General features: G+C 38.8%; 4 protein-coding genes across 4 annotated transcripts; 1 reads left to right on the forward strand and 3 right to left on the reverse strand.

Moving 5' to 3' along the window:
- The first annotated feature begins 1068 nt into the window (after nucleotides 1-1068).
- LOC108032872 (Bardet-Biedl syndrome 5 protein homolog) lies at nucleotides 1069-3338 on the forward strand. The gene is given in 6 exon segments (XM_017106872.3): nucleotides 1069-1408; nucleotides 1465-1613; nucleotides 1670-1865; nucleotides 1922-2159; nucleotides 2655-3110; nucleotides 3112-3338. Coding segments are annotated over 6 exon segments (1275 nt in total). The 5' UTR covers nucleotides 1069-1193; the 3' UTR covers nucleotides 3133-3338.
- Nucleotides 3339-3546: 208 nt separating this feature from the next.
- Nucleotides 3547-7102, reverse strand: LOC108032930 (uncharacterized). Its single transcript, XM_017107000.3, has 3 exons — nucleotides 6044-7102; nucleotides 5421-5537; nucleotides 3547-5365 (listed from the first exon to the last, which is right to left on the reverse strand). Exons 1-3 carry the CDS (start codon nucleotides 6628-6630, stop codon nucleotides 4717-4719), a joined length of 1353 nt encoding a protein of 450 aa, XP_016962489.2. The 5' UTR covers nucleotides 6631-7102; the 3' UTR covers nucleotides 3547-4716.
- A 15444-nt stretch (nucleotides 7103-22546) lies between these two features.
- Nucleotides 22547-23288, reverse strand: LOC108032875 (uncharacterized). Its single transcript, XM_017106876.3, has one exon. The coding sequence runs from the start codon at nucleotides 23169-23171 to the stop codon at nucleotides 22770-22772; it is 402 nt and encodes a 133-aa protein (XP_016962365.1). The 5' UTR covers nucleotides 23172-23288; the 3' UTR covers nucleotides 22547-22769.
- Nucleotides 23289-23875: 587 nt separating this feature from the next.
- Nucleotides 23876-24395, reverse strand: LOC108032884 (uncharacterized). The gene has a single exon (XM_017106909.3). It carries the CDS (start codon nucleotides 24276-24278, stop codon nucleotides 23985-23987), a length of 294 nt encoding a protein of 97 aa, XP_016962398.1. The 5' UTR covers nucleotides 24279-24395; the 3' UTR covers nucleotides 23876-23984.
- Nucleotides 24396-25409: the final 1014 nt, after the last annotated feature.

A 25409-nucleotide genomic window follows, 5' to 3' on the forward strand; every position in this document is an offset into this window, starting at 1 on the left:
CAAATTAGTCTCTCAGTTTTAAAGGTATAGGGCTGAAACTTTCCCAAAAGTCTTCTTTCTATTGCAGGTAGTATATAAGTCGGAACCAGTCGGATCGGACAACTATATCATATAGCTCCATTGGAACTATCGGGGGAAAATTAAAAAAAAAATTATACCTTCTGTGTTTTTTAACATAAAACCTTTAGGCTTTGATATAACATTTTTAAATTAGTTCTGAATTTCGAATTAAATTTTATAAAAATCGGACGACTATATCATATAGCTCCCATAGGAACAATCGGAAAATTAGTGGTAAAATAATATTGAAAAATTATACCTTCGTTGTTTTTTAACTTACAACCTCCTACGTTTGGAAATAACATTTTTTATTTGGTTTTAAATTTTGAATTGAATTTTTGTCAAAATCGGACGACTATATCATATAGCTGCCATAGGAAAGATCGGAAAGTTAGTAGGAAAACATGAAATATAAATTATATCTTTTGTGTTTTTTAACATAAAACCTTTAAGCTTTGATATAACATTTTTAAATTAGTTCTGAATTTCGAAATAAATTTTATAAAAATCGGACGACTATATCATATAGCTCCCATAGGAACAATCGGAAAATTAGTGGTAAAATAATATTGAAAAATTATATCTTCGGTGTTTTTTAACTTATAACCTCCTACGCTTGGAAATAACATTTTTTATTTGGGTTTGAATTTCGAGTTAAATTTAATCAGAATCGGACGACTTTATCATAAAGCTGCCATAAAAACAATCGAAAAATTAGTGGTAAAATAATATGAAACAAATTATAGCTTTGGGGGTTTTTGACATATTAGCTTATAATATTGGGAATATAATTTTGTATATTTTTAAGAATTTCATATTAAATTTAACAAAAATCGGACTACTCTACATATATGTACATAGTTGTCAAAAAAATGGAGTAAAAAAAAGAATGAAATAATTTATTTTTTCCTTAAAAATTTCACATGGTGTTACTAAAGTTGAATATTTTCTATAACCACAAGGGTATACAAACTTCGGCTTGCCGAAGTTAACTTCCTTTCTTGTTTTAAAATTTAACTTTATTGTCAAATCAAAGACCCAAAACAAATGTTTTTCGAGCGGAAACATGTTCAAACGATATATTTAAACTTTACGAAAACCTTAGAAGTTTAATTCTTCCTTTGTACAAATATATGTCTGCGAAAGGCGAAGCACGAAGCAAACGTTTACAGAGGTTAAGGTTGCCAGGCAACCGTTCGATTTGCAGTAAAAGACCCCTGAACCACAACTTAATAATTTTATTGGCTGGAAAAATGTTGAAGTCACTGGCTCCAATTGAAGGAAACCAACAGCCTCAGCTGCAGCTGCTCTGGGAAGACAAGGAGGTCAAATTCGATGTGCCGCAATTGTAAGTAAGTGGGTAACCAATAAGATTAACCGACTCCATAGATTGTTTTCATTTAGGCACAAAAACCTACGGAGCGGGGAGCAAGTACTGGATTACATTTACCACATCGAAGACAGCAAGGGAAATCCGGGGGACACTGGCCGTCTAATGGTCACCAATCTTCGCATAATTTGGCACTCGCTGGTCCACAAGAAGTACAACCTGTGTACGTGATTAGTTCTTACATGGCTTACCACAATGAACACGGAATTCCCCTTTTAGCCATTGGTTACGCCCGGATTGGTAACACTAACACTCGAATAGTGCACATGCACACGAAGGCAAGGATTGCCAGTCAGGCCCTCTACATCCTGGCCATTAGCAATGAGACTCGCTTCGAATTCCTTTTTACCGACGTGTCCGGGGAAACGTCTCGACGGGATCAGCCCATCTTCGCCAGTGTCTTTGACGTGTATCAGTAGGGGAATACCGGCAGAAAAATGTTTACATATCTGAAAAAACACATTTTTACAGCTTATATCAACGTACTTATCTCTACCGCGACCTAAAGCTGCGCGGAGCCATTGTTCAAGCTGGTCAATTGGTCATTCTACCAGATGAGCAAGTCTACAGCCAGGTACAGGGTGTCTGGAATTTGTCGAGCGACCAGGGAAACCTCGGCAGCTTCGTGGTCTCTAACATTCGGTTGGTGTGGTTTGCCGATGCCAACGAAACCTTCAACATAAGTTTGCCGTACCTACAAATTGAAAGTGTAAGCTTGTTTTCAGAAGTCTTCAATCCAGCAAAGGAGATTTTTCGGACTCCATGAGGTTCCTGTATATTCTATTGTTCAGCGCCAACCCAGCTGATCCTGCCTGTCCGTCTGTATGAACCCTTTTTTGATGCTTGCGTATCACCTTCTCGTTTCACAAGTATCTGATAGGCGATGTCTTTCCTAAAATACCCGGGATGGGATTGGGATTTGGTTTCAGCTGGGTGCCACCCGTAATCCCATACTCCGGGATGTTCTTACCTTAAGAAAATATTTTTTTTTACGAAAGTTTAATGTAGCTAATTTTTAAAACGAGAGTCCAGTCGCGCTAGACTTGTCTGTTTAGCCAATGCTTAAAGAGGGTGAACCCACAAGCAAATTTACAAACCATAAGCCAGATAATAAAAATATTAAGTTATTAACAGCAATTCAATTCAAATATCGTTAGGACTACACAAATTTGCACTGTAACTGCTATGCTTCTTCTCATTACAGCTTCGCATCCGTGAGTCCAAGTATGGACCTGCCTTGGTGATTCAAACAGCAGAAACGGGAGGTGGATATGTACTAGGCTTTCGCATCGATCCCTCCGAACGTCTAAACGAGCTGTTTAAAGAGCTTTGCTCGCTGCACTCTATCTATGGCGAACAGCCCAACTTTGGTATACAGTATAACGTTCAGGAAGCCCGGGAGCGATTGGCAGCAGCCGCCGAGGAAGCGGCCCAGTCCTCTCAGTTTAAGGTTGATAACTTCGAGGAGTTGGACGAGCGGCAGGAGCGGGAGATCAACACAAAACTGAATAGCTACCTCGCCGAAGGATGTTCGGGAAAGGACCCACGTAGATCAAGCCAGGGAGAAAAAGACCCTGTCTACTGTAAGGAGCTGGGATTCGCCATGGAGCAAATTAGAGACGGGTACAAGTTAAAGGATCTGTGGGACGTCATGCCTACCAAAAATGGAAACGATGGAATGAATTTATTGAAGAATGTTTAATTGATTTCGCTATTAAAGTGTTTATTTTAAAATTATTTAGTTGTCCGTACAACTTACAGAAATTCGTTTGTAAATATATGTCCACCTACATTTTATCTACATTGAAGAATCTCAAGTCCAAGTCAAGGCGAAGAAACAACGATGTTAGCATTGGCAATATCATACTCAAATGTCGATTTTCATGGCACTTGAACTTAGCAATCGCGGGAAACATTATACTGCACCGTTTGAGGGGCGGCAGAGAAAAGCAGAGCAACGCGCTGCTAACGATTTTCGTGTTCCCGATTTTTTCCGCTGGTTTGTTTTAATTACTTGACTATAACCTGAAAATAATTAATAGCTATATTTATTGGAACCTTTTCATTGAATCCATTTAATAATAAATAAGGAGCTGTTTATTTTATTTGTAGTTATTTTTTTATTGACGCATACAACTCGCTGTATGTTTAAGTAATTTAGGTTCGTTTGGAATCGCTTGAAATTGCCTTTAGCTTAGGGAGAATTTAAACATATTTGTGTTCCGTAAATTTGAATTTCGTTCATACATTCCAACTCCTACTTCTTAATGATATCAAAGGTTTATATAAATTTTTGAGTTTTTCGGTGTTGTGTAGGTCAAGCAAATAATTTAAATGGGATCTGCTTATCTTTCGCTTGGTTTTATAAATTAGTTCATATCACAACACACAGTTGATTTGACCGGCATGTTTTATATATAGATTTCTATATTTTTATATCATTGCTGTCCTTACAGATAGATCGTATGTTAAGATACAGATAGTAGTACATATAAATATTTATACTTGTATGAATGAATTGTTTACTTTGTCTCTAAGCTATAAATTCTAACAAACTTAATTAAAGTAGGAAAAGTAAATTTTAGTTGTGGCGTTTCTCTATCATCCTGTTCTTTCCATACATACTTACTAACCTGCCTCAAAGGCATGCACATAAACTAAATCGAACCAAAAAGAGAACGTTGTTTGTACATTCATTGAAAAGAAACACACCCAAATTAACGTAAAATTATAGTGAGAAAATGTTTTGAGGTTGAAATATTATTATCAGGAATGACTTAAATTTTACAACTTTCTCTATACATTTAATACTTTTTTCTTGATGATATTCTGTATAAAGGCTAAACATAAACATCTACATTTTAATTTTGCATATATCATTTTGTATTATATTTCATTCGTAGCGGATGCTTTTTGTTATCAGTCTTGAAGACCAAGCCAGATGCTGTGTAATTTTTACCGAAAAAGTGAACTGAAAGAGTCATCAAAAGCTCGATTGTACAAGCTTTTTAATACAAATTTAGATTGCACATATCAATCGAGACGAGTTGAACTTCGTGTACATTACATTGTTACTGGCTTATCTTACATTCCCACTTACTTCAAAGGAAAGACGCAACACGTACACATAAACAGTAACTAGAACCAAAAGACTTAGAACTTAGCGAGTCTCCTACGCGGCTCTTTTCTATTGTGGGGCTTTGTTTTTCTTCTTTCTGCCGTATTGGCTTACGTTCCAATGAGCGAGCATCCAAGTTCTCTTGAGCTTAGGTGCTGGCGGAGATCTGCTGACGGGCCCGCTGTCGTGTCATCGGCGGTGAGGGACGCGCATCCAAGGCTACTGATCCACGACTGCGTTTGGCAGCTTCTCTTTCAGTGGCTGCCTTGCGCTTTGTTGCGGTTTTGCTGGTTGCTATAGTAAAATCAGCTGAAGAGGTGGATTGGGTTGTGATTGGAGTGGCATCTGCCACAGAAGCTTCACGATTGCGTTTAGCGGCTTGACTTCCATAGGATGCCTTGCGTTTGGTTGAAGCTTTCTTCGGTACGGAAGATTGGATTAGATCCACTGACGTGGGTGCAGTGAACGATGCTTCACTGCTGCGCCTGGCACCTCCACTTGCTCGCGTTGCCTTGCGCTTAGGGGGGGGTTTTACCTTAGTTACTCCATCCGCTGAAGAGGTTGATTCCGTGTCGTGTGCCTTGCGTCGTCTTTTGGCCGTCAGCATGGGAGCGCGACGACGACGCTTTGGCTTTGGGATGATAATGGGCTGGGCAGAGCCTGAGGTGTGTTTGTTGAGGGATCGGGATCTGCTTCTGCTGTTAGTGGTGGTAGTTGCGGTGATGGCGGTGTTGGTGGTTTCTGTATAGGGCATCGGGACGAAGGCCGATACCTCAATTGTTGGCAATGTCACGTTGCTAATGGAAAAGACAATCCTTAGAGGCATACTTTGGTGTTTATTAGACCACTTACCTGAGCTTTGGTTTGTGGACTGACTCATCTTCGTTGTCGTCCTCGTCCTCTTCGCTGTCCGGACTCGTAGCGGGCACAAATTTTGGCTTTTTCAGTTCAAAGCCGCGGAACTTGTGGCTGTTAACGATACAATTCAATGTTTTTGTTTAATATAGTTTGCAAATTATGGTTTCAATTGCAACAATAAGGCTTATAAATATTTAATGCCTACTTTCAGAGTTGGAAACGGAAAAACGAATGATGATATTAGGGAAAAGGCTGAGTATTAAGGAACAATCATCGCAATGCAAAACTTAAGGCATAGAGATTGACCAATGGCTTTGAGCTGTGAAACGTATCAGTATAGTTTGGAAATATATTGTCAATCCTCAAAATCTTTAACACTTATAAGAACAAGGCGAAGCGCAATGCGACACTTTCTGGCATTCGACAAACCGGCAGTATGAGTAAATCGACTTATTTAAATATAACTTTTATTTATTGTCGGTTTGAGTTTGGTTAAAAGTTCCAGAAACGGTCCGGGGCAACGTACTGATGTTTCGACCAAAACTTCTTGTGCCTCGAGAAACTGAGAGCATTAACACCTCAAATAACATAGCTTTTAAGTGTTGGAGAATACTCACATTTTAATTGGCGTTATCGGCATGGGCCGGATGGGCTTGAAGAGGCAAAGGTCCATAAGCAGACTGTCGATGCTGGGATTGCGCTTGCGGGCGGCTGCGGAACGATGGAGGGCTGTAGGAGCAACCGTGAAGGCGCGCAGAAAAGCTGCTGTGGGCACTTGGCTGGTCAGGGAAGGCCCCTGGGGCGATGTCCCCTGACTGGTCAGGGCAAAGTGGTGGCTCCTCGAACTGACGGCAATGGAAGAGGTAGTGCTGCCAATGCTGCTGCAGCCCATCAGCCCACCAGCGCCGCTGAGCTTGCGCTTGAGGCTGTGGTCCAGGATCTTGGGCGCTGGAGCGGGGGCTGGGGCCACGGGAGTGGGCGCAGACATGACCAGGGCCTTCTGGACGGTGTCCTTGATGAACTCGGTGCCGCGATGTAGGCGCACGGACAGGGTCTTCATCAGGGCACTAGCTGCGCTGGGACGGGAGGCGGAGGACGTTGGAGTGCCCACACCGCCAGAGCCCACGCCGCCGGAGCCAGATCCGGCATTGCTGGCCAGCTTTCCGGCGTCGTAGGCCGGCAGACCGGCTGCGGCCAGCAGCATTACGGGATCGCAATCGGGTGGTCTAGTCCCCTACTGCCCTTCGACTCCGCCCGTGGGATGCTCTGTTTCCAGCGCCGGAAACAGGTGATAGCGTCACCTCTACGCACTCATGTCGCCCGGGATTCCAGCCGAAGTCTCGAGCAAACCTAGATTTCTTTTTGTTTTCCCCGTCGCCTCGAACACTCGTTCGTACTACTACTACACGCACTCGCCCACTACTACAACCACGCACACACACGCCCGCACTCTCGCACTCAAACACACACACACACTATAGTAGCTCCATTGTGTGCCGGTGGAAAGGACGAGCGACTGGTTTTTGTCCCGGCAGGATCTCCTCGGGTCTCCTGGCCTCCTCGCTGCTCCCTCGGCGTCTCGATCCACTGTCCTATGATTCTGCGGGGTGGACGGCGACGGCGAATTCGTTTTACGATCCGATTTTACGCTTTTTTCATTCACAAGCAGCTGTGGCCAATCGATGTTTCGATACGCAGGGGCAATCGATGTATCGCTAAGGGGCTGCGCTTACAGTGTTACCAGCTAACTCTGGGGAAGTATCGAAGGGTCTATGCCCAATGTCTTATACGATAGTTTATGGCAACATCGTTAAATTCAAACAACGGAGGAATAAAAATGTGCCATGTGTTATTTTGACTGAACACATTTGCATCTTATAGATTTGAATGTTCATTCCGTTTCGTTTTGTTTTTATTATTTATGATACTGTTCGTGGCAACATCGTTAAATTCAAAAAGCGGAGGAATAAAATTGTGCCATGTGTTATTTTAACGAGAACACATTTGCCTCTTATACATTTGAATGTTCATTCCGTTTCGTTTTGTTTTTAATATTTATGATACTGTTCGTGAAAGCCCAGCTCAAGGTACTTGATTTTTGGTGCGTTCGGAACCAGGTAATGCCTTTTCAGCTGTGTTACAATTTGTATTAATACCAGTTTTATTAAACATTGATTAAGTTTTGTCTGTTTTATGTATTTTTACCAACATCTTGAGTGCTGGTAGGGTAATTTACCTAAAGCTTTGCTAGATAAATACGTGACTGTATCGCTGAGTATGTTTAGCCCAGGAACATGTCTTCAATAGGTCGGAAACAGGGTTTTCTTGCACGCTATAAACTATCGATATATTCCAAAGTGGCACAGAAACAAGACGTACCATCCCTCCCAAGCAAAATGTAAACAATCGTGGTAAGAGACGAAAGACAGGATGATAAATTCCTAAACTAAATTTAAATTTTGAACTTTAGTGGCTTTACTAGGTGCTGCGCGCCAGGCCACGATCTGGCCACCCAAACAAGTGTTGGCATCACAGAAAAAAGATGCACAGCGAGCCTACCGGAGATTTGTGACGAGAAGCAGGTGCTAATCCCCGGAACGAAATCAACTGAGGGCTCGCGTCGAGGATGGCGAAACGGTGGTGCGTGTGTGCTTGTTAGCTTCGGGGTGCCGGCATAAGGTGACCCAACTGGTCATAAAGCGAGGCGACTGACGTCTGCCATCCCCAACAGAGATCCGATGACCTCTGTACAGGGTTCCTGGTGGAATACTGAACTTACAAATAATTGCCCTACTAACACGTACTATTTCTAGATGGCTTTAATGTTTTTAGCCCCTCAAATCTAGGTGTTTTAACACTTTTAAGCGCATTTAGCGTGATCCAGAGTGCGTTGTCACTTTTTTTTAAAGTTATGAGTTACAAACGATAAACGTGGTAACAAGATCGGGTAGCAATTGTATACACAGGTTTGCATAAGACGAAGTGTGTTGCTTGCTTTATTTCGAAAGTGAATACGTTTATATCGATCGGATTTCCTATACTATTAGTTAAATATTCTTTGTGCGTTGGGGAACTTTCTTACCTAGATTCCTTGTTGTTGATAAATAAAACAGCTGACTGCAGCGACATTTTGATCTTCTGCTTTTATATATGGGCATTGGTTTTAAAATTTTTTTATGTCAAAATGACAATACAATCATTTTTGGCAGCTTATTGGCAAGGTGGGCCAAATTTGTTATTGGAAGGAATAATTTAAACCTAAATTGAGTGTTATTTTAAACTAAATCCTCTTCTGGGCAAAGTTAAACGAACACAATGTAGAATATTCAAAAATGTTAGCAGGTTCGGAGGATTCACAATAATTGTAAGGGCTAAAAGGTTTTGAGATCCAACCAAAGAAATAAATATAAATCCATTATTAAATAAAAAAATTCTAAAAAATTAAAAACCTGATAACACGATACGCTGACATTCTATTAAAAAATCATTCACTTCGGCCATCCTGTTTATATAACCTGTAGATCGTTCATATTGGAGCACTGTACATATGCACTAATCATTCAGATTTTTGTAAAACTACAAAATAAGCACAGAAATATTAGAATAATGAAATCTCATTTTACCAGCACATTTATTTTGACGAAAACGAATTATAATCATTTTTTTGTATTATTTTTTTTTTATTTTATCTTAAGTTTTTTTCTATGGGAGCTTTATTGTAGTAGTCCGATTTAAAATAAATTTGCTTCGTAATGCTGAAATAATCTAAAATGCTATATATTGGGTAGAAAAAAATATGTTGTTCTTCCTTACATTTTTAAGAAACATGAACCAAAATGTACCAAATCATGTAAATTTCATTCATATATTAAAATACATGAAAGGAAGCTTACTTCGCCAAGCCAAAGTAAGTATACCCTTGCAGTTATAAGAAAAAATCAACGTTAGTAACACCATGATCAATTTTTAGGCATTGTTGCTAGGTTCAGTGATTATACAAAAAAAAATTCATTGTTTCTCCGATTTTTTTTAGTTTTATTCTAAATTCTTAAAAATATAAAAAATCATTCCCATTATTATAAGATAATATGTCAAATAAAACAGAGAAGCTATAAATTGTTTCACGTTATTTTGCCACCAATTTTCCGATCGTTCCTTTGGCAGCTATTGATACAGCTAACCGATTTTGATAAAATTATTTAAAAAAAGAAAGGAAGTTAACTTTGGCAAGCCGAAGTTTGTATACCCTTGCAGTTATAAAAAATAATCAATAATATTATTAAATTGAATTCGAAATTCTTAAAACTTTAAAAATGTATATTCCCAATATTATAAGATAATGTGTCAAAAAGCCCCAAAGCTATAATTTGTTTCACATTATTTCCCACCAATTATCCGATCGTTGCTATGACAGCTATATGATATAGTCGTCCGATTTTGTTAAAATTTAATTCGAAATTCAGAACTAATTTAAAAATGTTATATCCAAGCTTATCAAGGTAAATGTTAAAAAACACGAAAGATATAATTTGTTTTAAATGTTTTCCCCGGTAGTTCCTATGGGAGCTATAAGATATAGTTGCCCGATTCGGCTGGTTCCGACTTATGTACTATCTGCAATAGAAAGACGACTTTTGGGAAAGTTTCAGCCCGATAGCTTTAAAACTGAGAGACTAGTTTGCGTAGAAACGGACGGACAGAAGGACAGACGGACGGACAGACGGACATGGCTAGATCGATTCGTCTAGTGATGCTGATCAAGAATATATATACTTTATGGGGTCGGAAAAGTCTCCTTCACTGCGATGCAAAGTTCTGACTGAAATCAATATACCCTCTGCAAGGGTATAACAAGAGGAATGTGTCTTCAGCGTGTGGTAGTTTTGTACCCTTGTAGATCGGTCCCATGGGAGCATTGTGCCTACAAAGCTTTTTGATTTTTAGAAGACTAAAAACCAATTACAGAAATATTAAGACAAAGTTCCAGTTTAACTCACTACAGTATTTATTTATGATGCCGGTAACATATTTTTCACTGCGTTGCAAACATCTGACTAATATTATTCTGCGTTATGTTATCATGAAAATAACAATTTTTAAAGCCCTTTCTACTGTGAACGCACAGCTAAATCTTACCTGGTCTCTTCTTCAGTATTTGGAGACTGTGGAAAACAAGCTAGGAACATAAAAAATAATATAAGTTGTATATTTGTAAGTACTTATGACTGTACAGTGTACATTAGACAGTGTAGTCACTTCGTCACTATGTGTACTGCCCTCCGCAATGATATTTGGAAGTCTTAACCAGTACTTTTTATGATTTAAAAAATAAATAAGTAAATAAGTCTTATTTCTGAATTTTTATAACACAAATTCAGAATAAGTCTAATTGTTCAACTTTTATTTTACAAACTTGAAATAACTAACTGTAGTCTCTCTCACTTAATGGCTAACAATAAATTTGTGATAAACAAAAGCATAAAATATTCAAGCTGGCTTAGTGAAAGGCATCCGCACAGGAAGGAGTGAGCTAATTTAATTTGCGCGAAGTATAAAAACTAAACTGCTTTGAGATCTGCCGCTGGACCACAGTGCCCGTTAAAACACAGTAAAATTGAAATTAAATAGCGAAACTACTGCTCAGCTACTGTGCGCATTTGCGGTAGCCTTCGAGGAAAGACCATCGCTCCGTATCGGGTTTATTATAGCGAAATAATGCATGCGGTGCCCAATTTGCGAACAGAACTCGAATCGAACCGGAAAACCAACTCAAAGGCTCCTGCACACTTTATACTTGCAAAGAGAAACGCACAGAGATGCTGAAACAAACCAAACTAAAAAAGGTTGCTCAGAAATAGGTTTTCATCTATGAAATTGTATATCCCATCATTTTATTTCCCCGTAGAGTACAGAAAACTGATCGAACCTAAGACGATGTCACCCCGAGTCGTGCTGAGAGTGAAACAAAATTTAAAATAAGCGTAAATTAATTCAACGATTTAAGTAATGTTTTTAAATCATTTTCTTCAGGTGGTACCGAATATTTTTCAGTGCGGCTGTGGCAGAACGAGCGGTCGACTGGGAGTGTGAGCGCATGGCACGCTTTTGTGGTCGAGCCGCCCCCTACGGACTTGAAGCGGTGTTCTCCACTGAGCCACTGCCGCTGTGACAGAAGTGTTTTTCGGCATGTCAAATGCCCGTTGGTCGTCCTTGTCCTCTGCGACCCCCTTACCGGTGTAATATCATAATGCGAAGCCGTGTTTTGAAGCTCATTACCAGGCGCCTGACAAGGAAAGGATGAAAGAGGTTGCAAGTTCTTTCCGTGCTTCGCTGGGCCTGAAATCAAATGTTTTTTCCTAAAGTATGTCATTGTCTCCTTTAGCAAATCTTAAATATAACTTGAATAACTCAAAATGGTACACGAAGGCTAACTTGGTGAATATAAGTTATGAAATTAAGAAAAAATGACTTACACTACTTTGTAAGCGTAAAAAACGTTTAAAGCCTGTTTTTGAAATTTTTTTATCTCGAGTTCCGATGAGCTGATTTAGGCTTTAAAAGCATATTTTACTCCTTAAATATAGATCCGTTGCTAATATTGAAGCTAGCAAGCGACAAGGCTAAAAAGCTAAAATTAAAAAGGCCAAGACATAGGATAGTTGATAACTTTAAAACCTGGGCATAGCTGTGATTTTGTAATTTATTTGTTATTTATTAATATTATTATTCATGATATAAACATACAAAAAACTATAGATTTGGTTTTTATTTTCCCGCAAATAGGATTACTACAAGGGTATTCGGAGCTTCGGCTCGGCAACCCGAGACCTGCATTGCTTTGTTGGTTTCGCTAGCGGGCAGACTGCCTGCCAGTTGCGAGTCAGGTCCTTGCCGCAGTGGCTCGGCTGGAAGTCACCTCGTCGAGAACGATCGCCCCCCATCGCGCATCACCATGCGCCCGAACCACGCGCTTTTGGACCTCTGCGCAGCCGCAGCCAAACGTTGGGACAAACAAAGGCCAGGAGCAGAGTGGTATTCGCTGTTCTGGATTCGGGATGTGGCAGGCGTCGCGTTCGGGGCTCAGAGCTATAATTTTCCAATATGCAGATGTGATGGTGCCACAAAATGGCGCCGCAACCCGCTCATTACCGAAGGGAGAGTGGAGTGGCGAACCACAGCCATTGACAATTATGCAATTTTGCAGCACGACTAAGCAAATTATTTTCACTAAATTAAATTTTAACTCGTGCTGGGCGCACTTCTCGAGAACCGAACCGCTTTGCCAAAGGACCCGCCCAAAAACACCACGTAAAACGGCGACTCCAAGTGCGCCTGTGGATTGGCATGCGGCAGGGCGATGAAAAGCTCTGAAGATGTGGCCGTGTCCTTGGGAGAAGCGCAGCTGCCAACAGGAGGAGTTCCATGTGGAGAGCGAGTCGAAGGAAACAAAAGTGGGAAGCACAAAGAAGTCGTCTTTCCTCAAAACTAATTGATTTATCGAAAGTCATTGCAGGCCAAGCTTTGTTCAACTCTCTCCTTCTCCAACGCTGTCAGTTTAATTATTTGCTGATTGGGCAACGATAATTGGAAATAGTCAGAGTTTGGGCTTTTTCTCTAACAGAGCTGGTAATGAGACCCGTACGCCGTATTGTATTTACCAAACACAGTGATGTGTTCAGAAAACATTATTAAAAAATTTATTTCTAGGCATAAGGAGTGAACTTACCAAATTATTTTCACCAACAGCTACCTTTTTAATGCGGCCAAGCTAGTTTAACAATTTAAACCGGTTCTAAAACTTTGGACTAGACATACAAAATAAGCTCTTATGAGCATATTGGGGAGTTAACTCGTAAAACAACAGACTGTCAGAAAACCCATAAGAAGCTGGCAGTTTTTAAAACAAGGCGGCTCTTGGCATTTGGTGGTCGCGTTACCGACAATGCAAAGCCTTTTAATCTGATTGGGCTGTAAACATTAAATAATAAATAGTACATAGGTACATTACAATGCAAGAAATTTAATTTTCTCGATAAAAAAATTCAAAAATGTGGGCGGTGGAAAGTGGTACGAGCGTTTGTGTGGGCGTGGAATCCCTAGTTTGCTAAATCCCACTGCTCAGTTTTTAAATAAGAACAGATGGACGGACAAATCACCTAAGGAAGGCGTACATGTTATTTAAATTACTATTTAAGCCACATACATTAAAAGTCTCTAGCCTTCGGGCGTACGAAATGTAGCTATTCCGCCAAACTAGCGGAACCCAAAAAACGTTTTTAATTTGAAAAGTGGTCTAAAATCTTTGAGGTTAACCATCTAAAGAAGCATTGGCAGCAGTAAGAATACAATTACTCTAAGAAAAGGGGCCTTAATATCCCAATGACCCCAACAGCTTTAATTTACTACGTTTTCTATTTTCAACTTTCACGGCACTTTTTCATGAATCAGTTGATTATTTAAATTCTTGAATGCGCTCTCTAGGGTTGGACATTTGTAGCAATGGCTGTTTTTGCTAGCACAACATATTGAGTTGCAACGTGCCGAATGTAAAAAATGTAGAAAGTGTATACAAGAATGTGTGACATACCAAAAGTTGAGGAATCTAAAGGGCTATACACTAAACATTTTATTTGAAATCGTTAGAGCCGTTTTTGAAAAATCAGAAAAAAAGTTAAAAGAATCGAATATAAAAAAACTGTGGACCATAATTTTTAAACGGTGGTATGCAAATCATGTTTAAAAAGCGTATATAGAAGAGTATATTTCGAAATACCTTTCTAACGCCATTAAGCACAAGCCTGTAGCTTCAGTACTTCACAAGTTACGGGTATACAATATGTAGCTATTTATAGCTGTGTTCTCGCCGAACCAGCTAGTGTTTTTCAAAAGTGGTAGAACTAATGTTTTTATACTAAGCTGTTTAACATCGTCTAGAATTTTCAGGACTTTTAAATAAAGTTTTGAGACAAACTAACAAACAAAATAAATCTTCGACACCAATTGATTGCTCTTAAATCTTGGTATGCAATTCTTTTAGTTTTTGCAATACCTTTCGATTGATGTGTCACTTGAAAAAATGGGACGATTACTGTAGATTTTTATTTCTTCGTGTATGTATACAAAGTAGTCGCCTTCGCACACCCTCCTGGTGCGCTTTGTCACTACGTGGACTGCCATCCACAGTGATGACTATTTATAATGAAAAGAAAATCTCATTTAGATTTTTACAAAATGCTTAATAATGCGGCGCTAATCGTGCTTCAGCGTTGGGGGCGTTGGAGTGGGCGTGACACCTTGCTGATACAAATTTAGACTCCGCAGGACGGTCAAGAGTCCCAACATTCTAGCTCTTATAGTCTCCGAGATCTCGGCGTCGAGTCGGCTAGTGATCTTGGTTAGGAATATATACTTAATGGGGTTAATAGCGCGGTTCCTTTTACCGCTTGCATACTCTTGACGAATTTATAATACCCTTTTAACTTACGCGTAAATGGTATAAAATGATTTTCTTGCCCAAAACGGAATATATCATGATATAGTATTTTAAACAATATAAGGAACTTTGAAGGAAAACTTTTACCTGCCCATAATGAAGCTAGTTTCGGCAATGAAGAAAATTTATTATCTTGGCCCGCTGGTGTTTATAATCGACGCGATCCCATAAGATAAATGATTATTGAAATGCGCAACGCAAATGAACCGAGCACCGAGGGCAATAACGAAATTTGTAAGCAACAAATTCCGCGCATTGTTTTCAACAATTTGTTCAATTCCTGTCTCTCGGGGAAAATCGAAAATCGATTAAGATGCTTGGAAAATACATGGCAGACTGATACTGGCGATTCCGAGTGATTTCAATTACATTTAATTTTGCCCTAACATATTTTCCACAGGTGTGAAGAGGTTTTTTCAGTAATGAAAAAACCATAAATCATTGCACAAATGAAGTTGAACTCGTTTGGGCCCTTCGTTTCTCCTTGTTCCCCTTTTTCGTATTGTTGTAAAGTGTAACATTGATTAAGCATTATTAGCGTTTATTGTTGCTGGGGCTCGCTCGACACTCAGGCATTCTATATAGCCCATTGTATTTGGGCATTCTTTCTATCTTCTCTTCCCGATGTTTTTGTTATTTCCCTTCCTATTTTCGCCGTTGTTTTGTGGCCGCACAGTGGGACACTTTCCATCATCAACACTCTTGCGGGTGATGGAACGTTTCGTTTTTCAGCTCTGGCAGCAGCCCCCCAAAAGAGATTCTCCTTTTGAGGGCTTTCCGGGCGAAGGGGGACAAGACGAGAAATCCAGGGGGATAGTCGCTATGGGGGCGAACGTATTGATATATGCTCCGACCGTCTGTTGGTGCTCCGAGTAAATCAAAATTGATTTGCCTCCTCGGGTAATGAAGTTTTTAATGAACTAGCCAGGGCAGTCGAGAAAATGGGAAGTCGACAATTGGAAACTACAAAATATATGGATATTTCAAAGAGCCAAGCTTTGTTCGGACCTACAAGCTCTAAAAAAAAACAAGCGACAACGATTGCCTCGGGTATCGGATACCCTTTACTAGGCTAAAAGGAGATGAGGATATACATATGTATAACAGCTATATAACGAATCCAAAACGCTTCGGTTCAAACTCATATTCTTGCTTTAAACCTGTGGCCGACACAGTTTTGAACTAAAAAAGAAATGCCCAATTCCAACAGGTGTCTTTTAGATTTTAGGGTAGCCAATACATTTTAGCCAATAATTGTAAACCCTTCAGTTTTAGCCAAAAACTTCTTTCCACTTAATATCCACTAAACCTTTAAAAATAGAGATTCTCCCAAGAAAGCCACATACAATTCAAAAATTCTTACAAAACCCGACTGAAAACGAGTACCGAACTCAGCAAGAACAAAAAAGCCAGGGCAATGGGCTTTTGCTGAGGGGCGACGGCCATTACTGAGGCGCCTGCCTTGGCCAATAAAATGAGAGGAGAAAGGGCCATCAGAAGAGGCAGTGGGATTGGCCCTGAACGACTTCCATTCGCGGTTTGGGGCGCCTCCGAAAAATGCAAAACAAAGGCTAAATAACGTTGGGGTCGAAATTGATTTTGCGGTGCCCAGGCAATAAATGTTGTTCAGCCCAACTGTTATGTGCAAGACGACCAATAGAAGGGAACCCCGAAGACAAGGGTCTGTGCACAGAAAAAAACACATGAAATATTAGTCAAATATCAAAACAAACAACATATTTGGGAAAAGGATATACAAGATTTTGGAAAGTGATTCGCAGTGATTTACAGAGCTTCTAATTCTAATTTCTTAAGTATCCTTTTCCGTAACAAGAATACTCTTTTTTGAGGATGTGCGTTCCGAAATCGTGGTGGAGATTCCCACTTTTTTCTTTGTGTGGCAATGCAATTTAGTTGCGGCCTTGCGCAGTGCACAAAGGTTTGGCGTAGTGAGAAATATGCATGGCAAACAAGGGGCACATGAATTCCACGCCCCGCCCTCTGCCCTTCGCCCGGCCACTCCCCTGCCGTCCCTTCAACTGCAACGAGAAAATATGATGACATATCGCGTCATAGTTCAAACGGCAGGGAATCCACTGATCAATTTTGTACACAGCACGGCGCCATCTTTTTGGCCCTTGCATGGGAGCAGGATTTTCCTTTTTTCGAGGACCCGGTGTGCCTTGCGGTGGGCGAGGGGATGGGGCGGGGTTTTGGCCTGGTCAGTGGCGCACTGTGTTTTGTTCTGCATTTTCGGTTGTTTCGCTTCATTCGAGTGAGCCAAATCGCAGGCCATAATTTTTTATTATCCGGGGCCCGGGGAAAGGAGAGAGCCGAGACGTTGGCTGTTGGCTTCCGTTGGCGGAGTTGGCTCTTGGTCCGGAGTAGCCATAAAAATAATTAATTGGCTTTTATGTGGCAGGAGCCGTTGAAATTTCGCTTGTTTTCTGAGCCCGTTCCGCGCCCTTCTCTCAGTGGTGCTTGCCTGGCAGTGCAATTCTGAATTTCTGAATTGCATTTGCCTGTTTAATTAGCCATATTAATTATCTCCATAATCAGCATCTGTTCTGTGGTCAACACACAAAGAAAACCCATTTCCGCTCCGGCAACGGCCGGCCATTTTGTTTTTATCCGTTGCTGTTTTGGCGACGTAATTAGTTTTTGCGGTTTCTCATTGGCCATTCAACCACAAATTCGATTGCTACTTCAGTTCCTATTCCTAATGGATTCCTAGAAGGGGACTACTTCGGATATTCATTTTGGTCCTCTCCCTAAGGATACGGCTTGTGCTATATGTCGTTAGAAAGGTATTTAAAACTCAAATAGGCATATTAAATAGCAGCCTGCCGAAAGTAAAAAAAATTAAGAAAATGTATTTCGTCACAAAAGTTGATATCAGTACTTTTGTCGTGAGGTCGTGGCGATCACGCGCACCACGGGAACAACCTGCAAGGGTATAGAAACTTCGGCTTGCTGAAGTTAGCTTTCTTCCTCAAAAACCAGTTATAAAATGGGATTTCCATTCGCTTTTGCTGTAATACTGATATATAAGGTTTGGTAAAAGCATAACATACAATTTTTCGGGCTTTTAATAATTTATCTTTAACAAGTTTTAGTTAATAAAATAACTTTAACTTTAATTTTAATTAAAAAATATATCGAAAAATAATTACATCAAATTACTGTTGCATAGTTTTGGGCATTTAAGTAGGCAATCTAATGCTTTTATACTGAAGAGAAAGGGGTTGCTCTTTTGATCGCTTAATTTATGACAAACACTGTTATATATCAAAAGTTGACTAACCTTAAGGGCTATAAGATTTAAAATTTAAAGAGAAATAGTTCGATTCAATTTTGAGATACTAGTCGAAACTGGTTAAAAAACTCTAATTCTAAATTTATTATATTCGAAAATTTCAGTTTAAAAGTATTTGTCTTTGAAGAGACATATCACGACTCTCGCATTAGTTGTTTAGAAATGGTAAGCCACTTATTTCTGGTCTTTTTGTTGATTTCCCGCTAAACTAGTGGTAGAGTGGGGCAATTCTTTCTCAAGCTAATTCATAAAATAAAACCCACAAACAAGGGACAAATATTTCTGCGATTCCTTTTGATTGGTGTGTCACTTGCTACCATCATGGTAGATTTCATTTCTGCGGCTATACATATATAGTACTTGTCCTCGCACACAGGTATGATCGTCACATGTGTGCCAATCGAATTTGTCAAAAAAATGTCACTTTTTTGATTTGCCTGAAACTTTTTTCACGTATATCATTCGGAACATAAGTAAATATGTGTATCGGGATTTGAGAGAAAAAAATTATTTTTTTAGTTCGAATTTTTTAAAGTTTGTAAAAAAGCTAGTTTTTAAAAAGTACGCTCTGTTTGCCAGTCTTTATCTCCATCTTCAATTGATTTCATGTGTTTTGCATAAAATCCTCTGAAACCTCTAATTTTTAAACATCAAAATTTTTTTCTTAATTTTTTATTTTTTTTATATGTTGGAGACCTTTTTTTTGTTTTTAAGATATCAAATTTCATGAAATGCGCCATCTAATATATTTAACAGCCATCTCCCTCGCTCTCATTAGAACCCTACCGCGTTTCTGAGTTATTTAAACAACTATTGATAATTTATAAATAAAAAAGAAAATATATTTAATTAAGATCAAAAGAGTATTTATTTTACCAATTCTAAATTTGTAATTGAGTTTATTTTTTTTTGTATGTTTTTTCTTAATATATTTACTAAATTTATTATACAAATTCGTTACTCGTAGAGTAAAGGGGTATACTAGACTCGTCGGAAAGTATGTAACAGGTAGAACGAAGCGTTTCCGACCCCATAATGTATATATATTATTAGGATCACTAGCCGATTCGATCTAGCCATGTCCGTCTGCCCGTCCGTCCGTATGAACGCTGAGATCTCGGAAACTATAATAACTAGAATATTCATACTTGGCATGCAGATTCCTGGGCTTCCTACGCAATGCAAGTTTGTTTCAGAGGGGTGCCACGCCCACTCTAACGTCCACAAATGGCCAAAACGTAGCGCTTACAGTTTTTATGATAGGAACAAACTTTTAACTGAAATTTATTTGTCTCATTAATACCTATGGACTCACCAAAAAAAAGGTGCCACGTCCACTCTAACGCCCACAATGGTAGCTTTTCTACGTATATATCTTCATTATCATTTTACTCCCTTAAGCTGAGTAACGGGTATCTGATAGTCGAGGCACTCTACTATAGCGTTCTCCCTTGTTTTTGGTATAAAGCAGTGAAAGGATAAAGTGCCTTTAAAAGTCATCGTTTTTTTAATCTTTTTTCCAAATTTTTTAAATTTTCTTTTATAATTTTATAATTTTCTTAAACTTTTTTTTTGTTTTTAAAAAATTCACCATTTTGTCGGTTAAAAAAATGTATTTAAAAAGTAGAGATTCCAGAGGGTTTTATGCAAAAGACGTGAAATTAATCGGATAACTACAGATGGAGATATAGACTTGCAAACAGAGGGTACTTTTTGAAAACTAGCTTTTTTTAGAAAAAATTAAAAAACTCTAACTAAAAAAAAAACATTTTTTCCCCTAAATCCTGATACACGAGTTAACTTATTTTTCGAATATGTAAAGAGAGTTTCAGGAAAATCAAAATTGTCAACTTAAAAAAGGTGCTCGGTATTGTAAAAAAACGGCCCATGTAGGGTGTATACCTACATATTTTACGTAACAACATTTTGTAATGTAACGTATTTTATTTGGAAATATTACAAAATGTATATTTTTTTAGTATTCTTTAATGTTATTTTACGCAATCCGAATTGGGTTTGGTCTTCATTTTCAATTTAAGTTTCCATTTCCATTATGATCCCGCTTACTTAATGTTGTATCAAGGTTTCACAGCTTTTTTCAGCTGTCTTGATTTTACTCTTTCTTATGGAAACATCATCAAGACCATTATTCGTTCTCATTAATTTATGAGCAGAAAACTACATCACAGTATGAAGCATTTTCATCTGTTTTCGAAATAATACGATGCTAGAATTTTGTTAAAAGTATACAGGTCTGGTATATGCCACTTAATGATGGAGTTGAGGGAAAATCTATGGGTTTTAGTTATCCATGAAAATGTAACATTCCTAACATTAAAAATGCTTTTACAAGAAACTAAACAATAAATACAGAAATGTTAATTTATTGCGCCATTTAAATTTACTGCCGTTTTGTTTTTCGAAAACAAAATATAACGGTGTCTGTATTATTTAAACATTTATTTTTCGGTCCTTTCTTTGGCAGCTATAAGATTTAGAGGTCTGCATTTATTAACTTGAATTTGTAATCCAAAAAATTTAGAAAAGTATGTGCTTTAGTATAAGAGAAACATATTGGCTGAAGCAAAACTTCAACCCTTTCACTCCTTTTTGAGGAGTAATTGGTATTTTATTGTCGATGCCATCGACTGCAGCATTTGCTCTTGTTTTTATAAACGTTTTTAATGTCTAAAGACAAAATCTCCCATTATTTACGCTGGGCTTAAATGATATTCCTACAACACCAAACTGTGTTCAAGTATAAAACAAATAAAGAGCTGTAAATATATAAAAAAACATTTTTTAATAGACTAAAAGATTGAAAACTATTTTTAAAAAAAGACGAACTTAACTGCACAGTTGACGGTGGGCAAAAGAGCACGCCCTTACAAATATATTTCAGCAATGTTTTCGCGCCAAAAGGGAAATACAATAATAAAGACCAAAAGCCACCAGAACAAATAATGTCACTGATCTGCATAGTTAGATGTGTGTGCGCAAGTTAATGAGGTGGAAATGCAAATAAAGAATATGTATAGCCGCACGGTTATGTTCATGGACCTTGAGTCGGGCCAGGCCAATTGTTCACTTACCCGTCCTCTAATGACGATTAAGCTTCAACGACGGTGATGATTATGACTTTTGAATATATGTGTGTATATAGTTCACGTAGAGTAAGATCCATTGTTTGACTGGCTGGAATTTCCACAGGGCAAGCGGAACAGAAAACAAATGAATTTGCGAGGGTTTCTGGGACGCTGCGCTTTTGTTTTTCAGTGCCTACGTCGCGACCTCGTCCTGCAAACAGTAGGAAAACAATAAACAATAAAAGCCTACTGGCATCTCCGAAAACTGGAGGATGAATGACGGATTAGAGAACGAATGCGGCTTGCTTTATTATGCAGTCTAATATTTGTTTATTTTTTAAAAGCTTTCAACATTTGGTGATCGTTTTGATACGATCTTGCGATAATCGAATTAGAAAAACAAGGAAGAACGCTATAGTCGAGTGTCACGACTATCAGATACCCGTTACTCAGCTTAAGGTAAGATATATAAGCAGCAAAGCTATATTTTAGGGCGCCACCTATCGGCTATTTCAGTAGTTGTTGTGGTGGCGGCAGACAGACGCTTAAGCCGTTTGTGGGCGTGGCAGTTTATAGGTATTGATGATACCAACACATTTCAGTTAAAATTTTGTTTCTATCATAAAAACTGTGGGCGCTTCAGATTTTCGCGGATTGCGCATCGTGGAAGCCCTGGAATCTGCATGTCAGGTCCGACTCTTCTAGCTCTTATAGTTGGCGAGATCTTAGCGTTCATACGGACAGACGGACGGACAGACGTGGCTAGATCAACTCGGCTAGTGATCCTGATCAAGAATATATATGCTTTATGGGGTCGGAAACGCTTTCATCTACCTGTTACATACTTTTCGACAAATCTAGAATACCCCTTTTCTTTATGAGTAACAGGTATAAAAGGAATGCTGTAGCAGAGTGGCACGATTCTTAGATACCCAAAATTCAGTTAAAAGGAGTACAAAAGAGATAAAAAGTATACGTGGAGCGAATAGTCCGTTTTGCAGATTAGTTAAAGAAACAATGGTCTACAGTTTGTTAAACTTGGCTAAATATACCTTAAAGTTGTAACTCTCATGTATATTTCAGGACTAAATGGACTTAAAATGAGCTTAAGGCTTGTGAACTGGCGGAAGACACGTTTTTAAGGCCGTTTATAGCCATATAGTACATTATTCGTTAGATGAGGCAAAAAACTGAAACCAATAACTTATCATTTCGAGAGTTTGAATTTTTTATGTATGTATTATTTGTATTATTTATAATAATACTATTTATTATATATTATCATTTTATTAGGAACTGATCTGGACGGAGTGTTTGTACTGCGAATGGCATTGTATATTTTCTGCGATGTCGAAATCGGCTTCTTAATTTGGTCCTAGTTTTGGGGTAAGGGGTAATGGCTCTATACTTATGCCCAGGCCACACAATAAAATCTATCTTCTGGCATTCTACTGAGATTTTGCCTGACTCTTCATGAGCTTGCGATTTTGTGCCTCACGCCTCTGCTTGGATACCTCGAAAGCTGTGATCTGCTTCCGGGGACGAGGTCCGGCCTTGGTCCGGTATCGCTGTTGGCGCACAAAGAGCGGTCTGCGCTGGTTGAGCCACCAGCCAAAATCGGGCGGAATCCTGCCGAACTTGCTGACCATGTTCCGGTGCCTCTGGATGTCCTCGCGCCTCTCCAGCCACTTCCTTCCGTACTCCCAGCCGAGCAGCCAGCCCATCACCGGCTTCTCCTCGCACGGTTCCGGAATGGGTTCCGGCCGATCTGCCGGCGGAAGGATCGCCGACCCGTGATCTCTGGCCGGAACCAGCGGTGAACGGCTCCACGTTTTGACCTTAGAAATCATCTTCGTGTGGAACTGTTTTAATGAGGGTTTACTTGTCGTGTCTGCCAGGCACTGTAGTTTTGTGGCTGATGTGTGAAGGCCAACTTAGACCTGACTTTGAAGGAGACCAATCAAACTACACGTGCGTGTTGCTGACTCTCATTCGAAGCAAAAGTATTGTTGTAAAATTATACAATTATGATAAACTAACACATATTTCTGTATTTACAACTCTTACAGAAATGTTTGTCCCAAAATGGCTTTGCATTTTTTTCGGAAAAAAAGTAGTTTTTATCAATACCGAAAAAGAGGTTTCTGTGGCAGTTCCCAGTCTACTATAATGAGCCAGGGCAACCAGGCAACCAGAGGATCCCAATCAAAAATGTAAAGTCCGTCCGTCTGTCTGTGTGAACGCTGTAATCTCGGAAATTTGAAGATCAACTTGTTTTTTGAAACTGATATATAACGAGGCGTTAATATCTATCTATTGATCTTATATAAACGTTTTCCAAGCCCACTCTAGCACCCTTTGACGGCAATTTGAAAATCGCAAACATGTGGCGCTTTACAATACCTGGTATCTGACAATCGACGCACTTTTTGTTATACCCGTTACTCTTATAGAAAAATGGTATACGCAGATTCCTGGGCTTCTAAAAAAAAGTTGGTCAAACCCACTCTAACGTCCACAAATGGCCAGACCGCCTTAGTCTTATTTTACGCAATTAGACACCAATTTTATTTTTTTTTAGATTTTCTCAGTGTTATATAATAAATTTATGAAAACTAGCTTAAATGAAAAATAGATTAAATCAATAACAGGAACTAGCTAAATCAGGATCTCAGCAGCTGTAGTCTTGTCTTATTTAATTTGCGTTTCTCTAGCCAACTGCTGTAGGCCGGGGGAATAAACTTGGCTCTTGTCTTTATCTTTTTCTTTGTCTCTTTTCCATGGAAGGTGCGCTCTTCTAGCCACTGCCTTCCGTAATGCCAGGATAAAATTAGTCCCATTCGGGGCTCCTCATTCTCGTAGGTCGGCGTAAAGCCTTTATGCCAGATATTTTTCTTGGCTAACTCACTTTCTGGTCTGTAAGCCTTTGCAGGGATCCAGTAGTTCTTATTAATCATTTTATTTATTTACTATGCCCTTGCACAAAAAACATAATTTTGACTTCATATGTAAAATTCAGATCTCGATAAAACCCTAAATTGATGGGAATATCAAGTATGGAATGATTTCAATTGTTACACACAAATACATTTTGGTAGTCAAACTCAATATATGTTTTGAAATAAGGTAAGGTAGGAATCACATCAGGTATAAGACGATTTTGTTAATACCATAAATTCAATTCTCACTAAATTTAAAGTGAATAAATTCAAAAATGTATTATACCCTTTGCAAGTAGAGTAGGAAACTATCACTGTGCACGACAGTACACTTAGTACCGAATTGGACCAGGGAGTGTGCGAAGACAACTACTATATATAGCCGATGAACTAACAAGGCGGGTGCCTCGACTATCGGATACCCGTTACTCAGCTTAAGGAAGCGAAAGGATACTGAAATGCTTATATATCAGCAGCAAAGCGATATTTTAGAGCGCCACCTACCGGCTTTTTCAGCAGATGCGTTCATACATGGCTAGATCGACCCGGCTTTTGATCCTGATCAAGAATATATATACTTTATGGATTCGAAAACGCTTCCTTTTACCTGTTACATACCTTCTGACGAATCTTTTACTTTACGAGTAACGGGTATAATTATATCTTCGGTGTTTTTTATCATATAACTTCCTAAGCTTGGAAATACAAATTTTTATTTGTTTTGAATTTCGAAATAAATTTTATGAAAATCGGAAGACTATATCATATTGCTGCCATATAAACAATCGGAAAATTAGTCGGAAAATATAAAAAAATTATATCTTTGGTGTTTTTTAACATATAACCTTCTAAGCTTGGAAATCAAATTAAATTTTATCAAAATCGGACGACTATATCATTTAGCTGTCATAGGAACGTTTGGAAAATTGGTAGGAAAATAATTTGAAACAAATTATAGCTTTGGAACTTTTTGGCATATTATCTTATATTATTGGGAATTATATTTTTAAGAATTTCGAGTTAAATTTAATAAAAATCGGACTACTCTAACATATAGATGTAAAAAAAATGGTCTGAAAAAAAGAACAAAAAATTTTGTTTAATATCACTGAAGTTAGAACCAGTCCTTAAAAATTTCACATGGTGTTA

This window comes from Drosophila biarmipes, chromosome 3R (assembly GCF_025231255.1).
Source record: "Drosophila biarmipes strain raj3 chromosome 3R, RU_DBia_V1.1, whole genome shotgun sequence".
Lineage (NCBI taxonomy): Eukaryota > Metazoa > Arthropoda > Insecta > Diptera > Drosophilidae > Drosophila > Drosophila biarmipes.

Bases quoted from the DNA above. Each gene is read 5' to 3' on its own strand.
- LOC108032930 (XM_017107000.3), bottom strand. From the start codon at position 6,630: ATGCTGCTGGCCGCAGCCGGTCTGCCGGCCTACGACGCCGGAAAGCTG. The intron at 5,538-6,043 runs GTGAGTATTCTC...TATCGTTAACAG, and splicing joins CCGATAACGCCAATTAAAAT to CCACAAGTTCCGCGGCTTTG. The intron at 5,366-5,420 runs GTAAGTGGTCTA...CTTTTCCATTAG, and splicing joins GTCCACAAACCAAAGCTCAG to CAACGTGACATTGCCAACAA.
- LOC108032875 (XM_017106876.3), bottom strand. From the start codon at position 23,171: ATGATTTCTAAGGTCAAAACGTGGAGCCGTTCACCGCTGGTTCCGGCC.
- LOC108032884 (XM_017106909.3), bottom strand. From the start codon at position 24,278: ATGATTAATAAGAACTACTGGATCCCTGCAAAGGCTTACAGACCAGAA.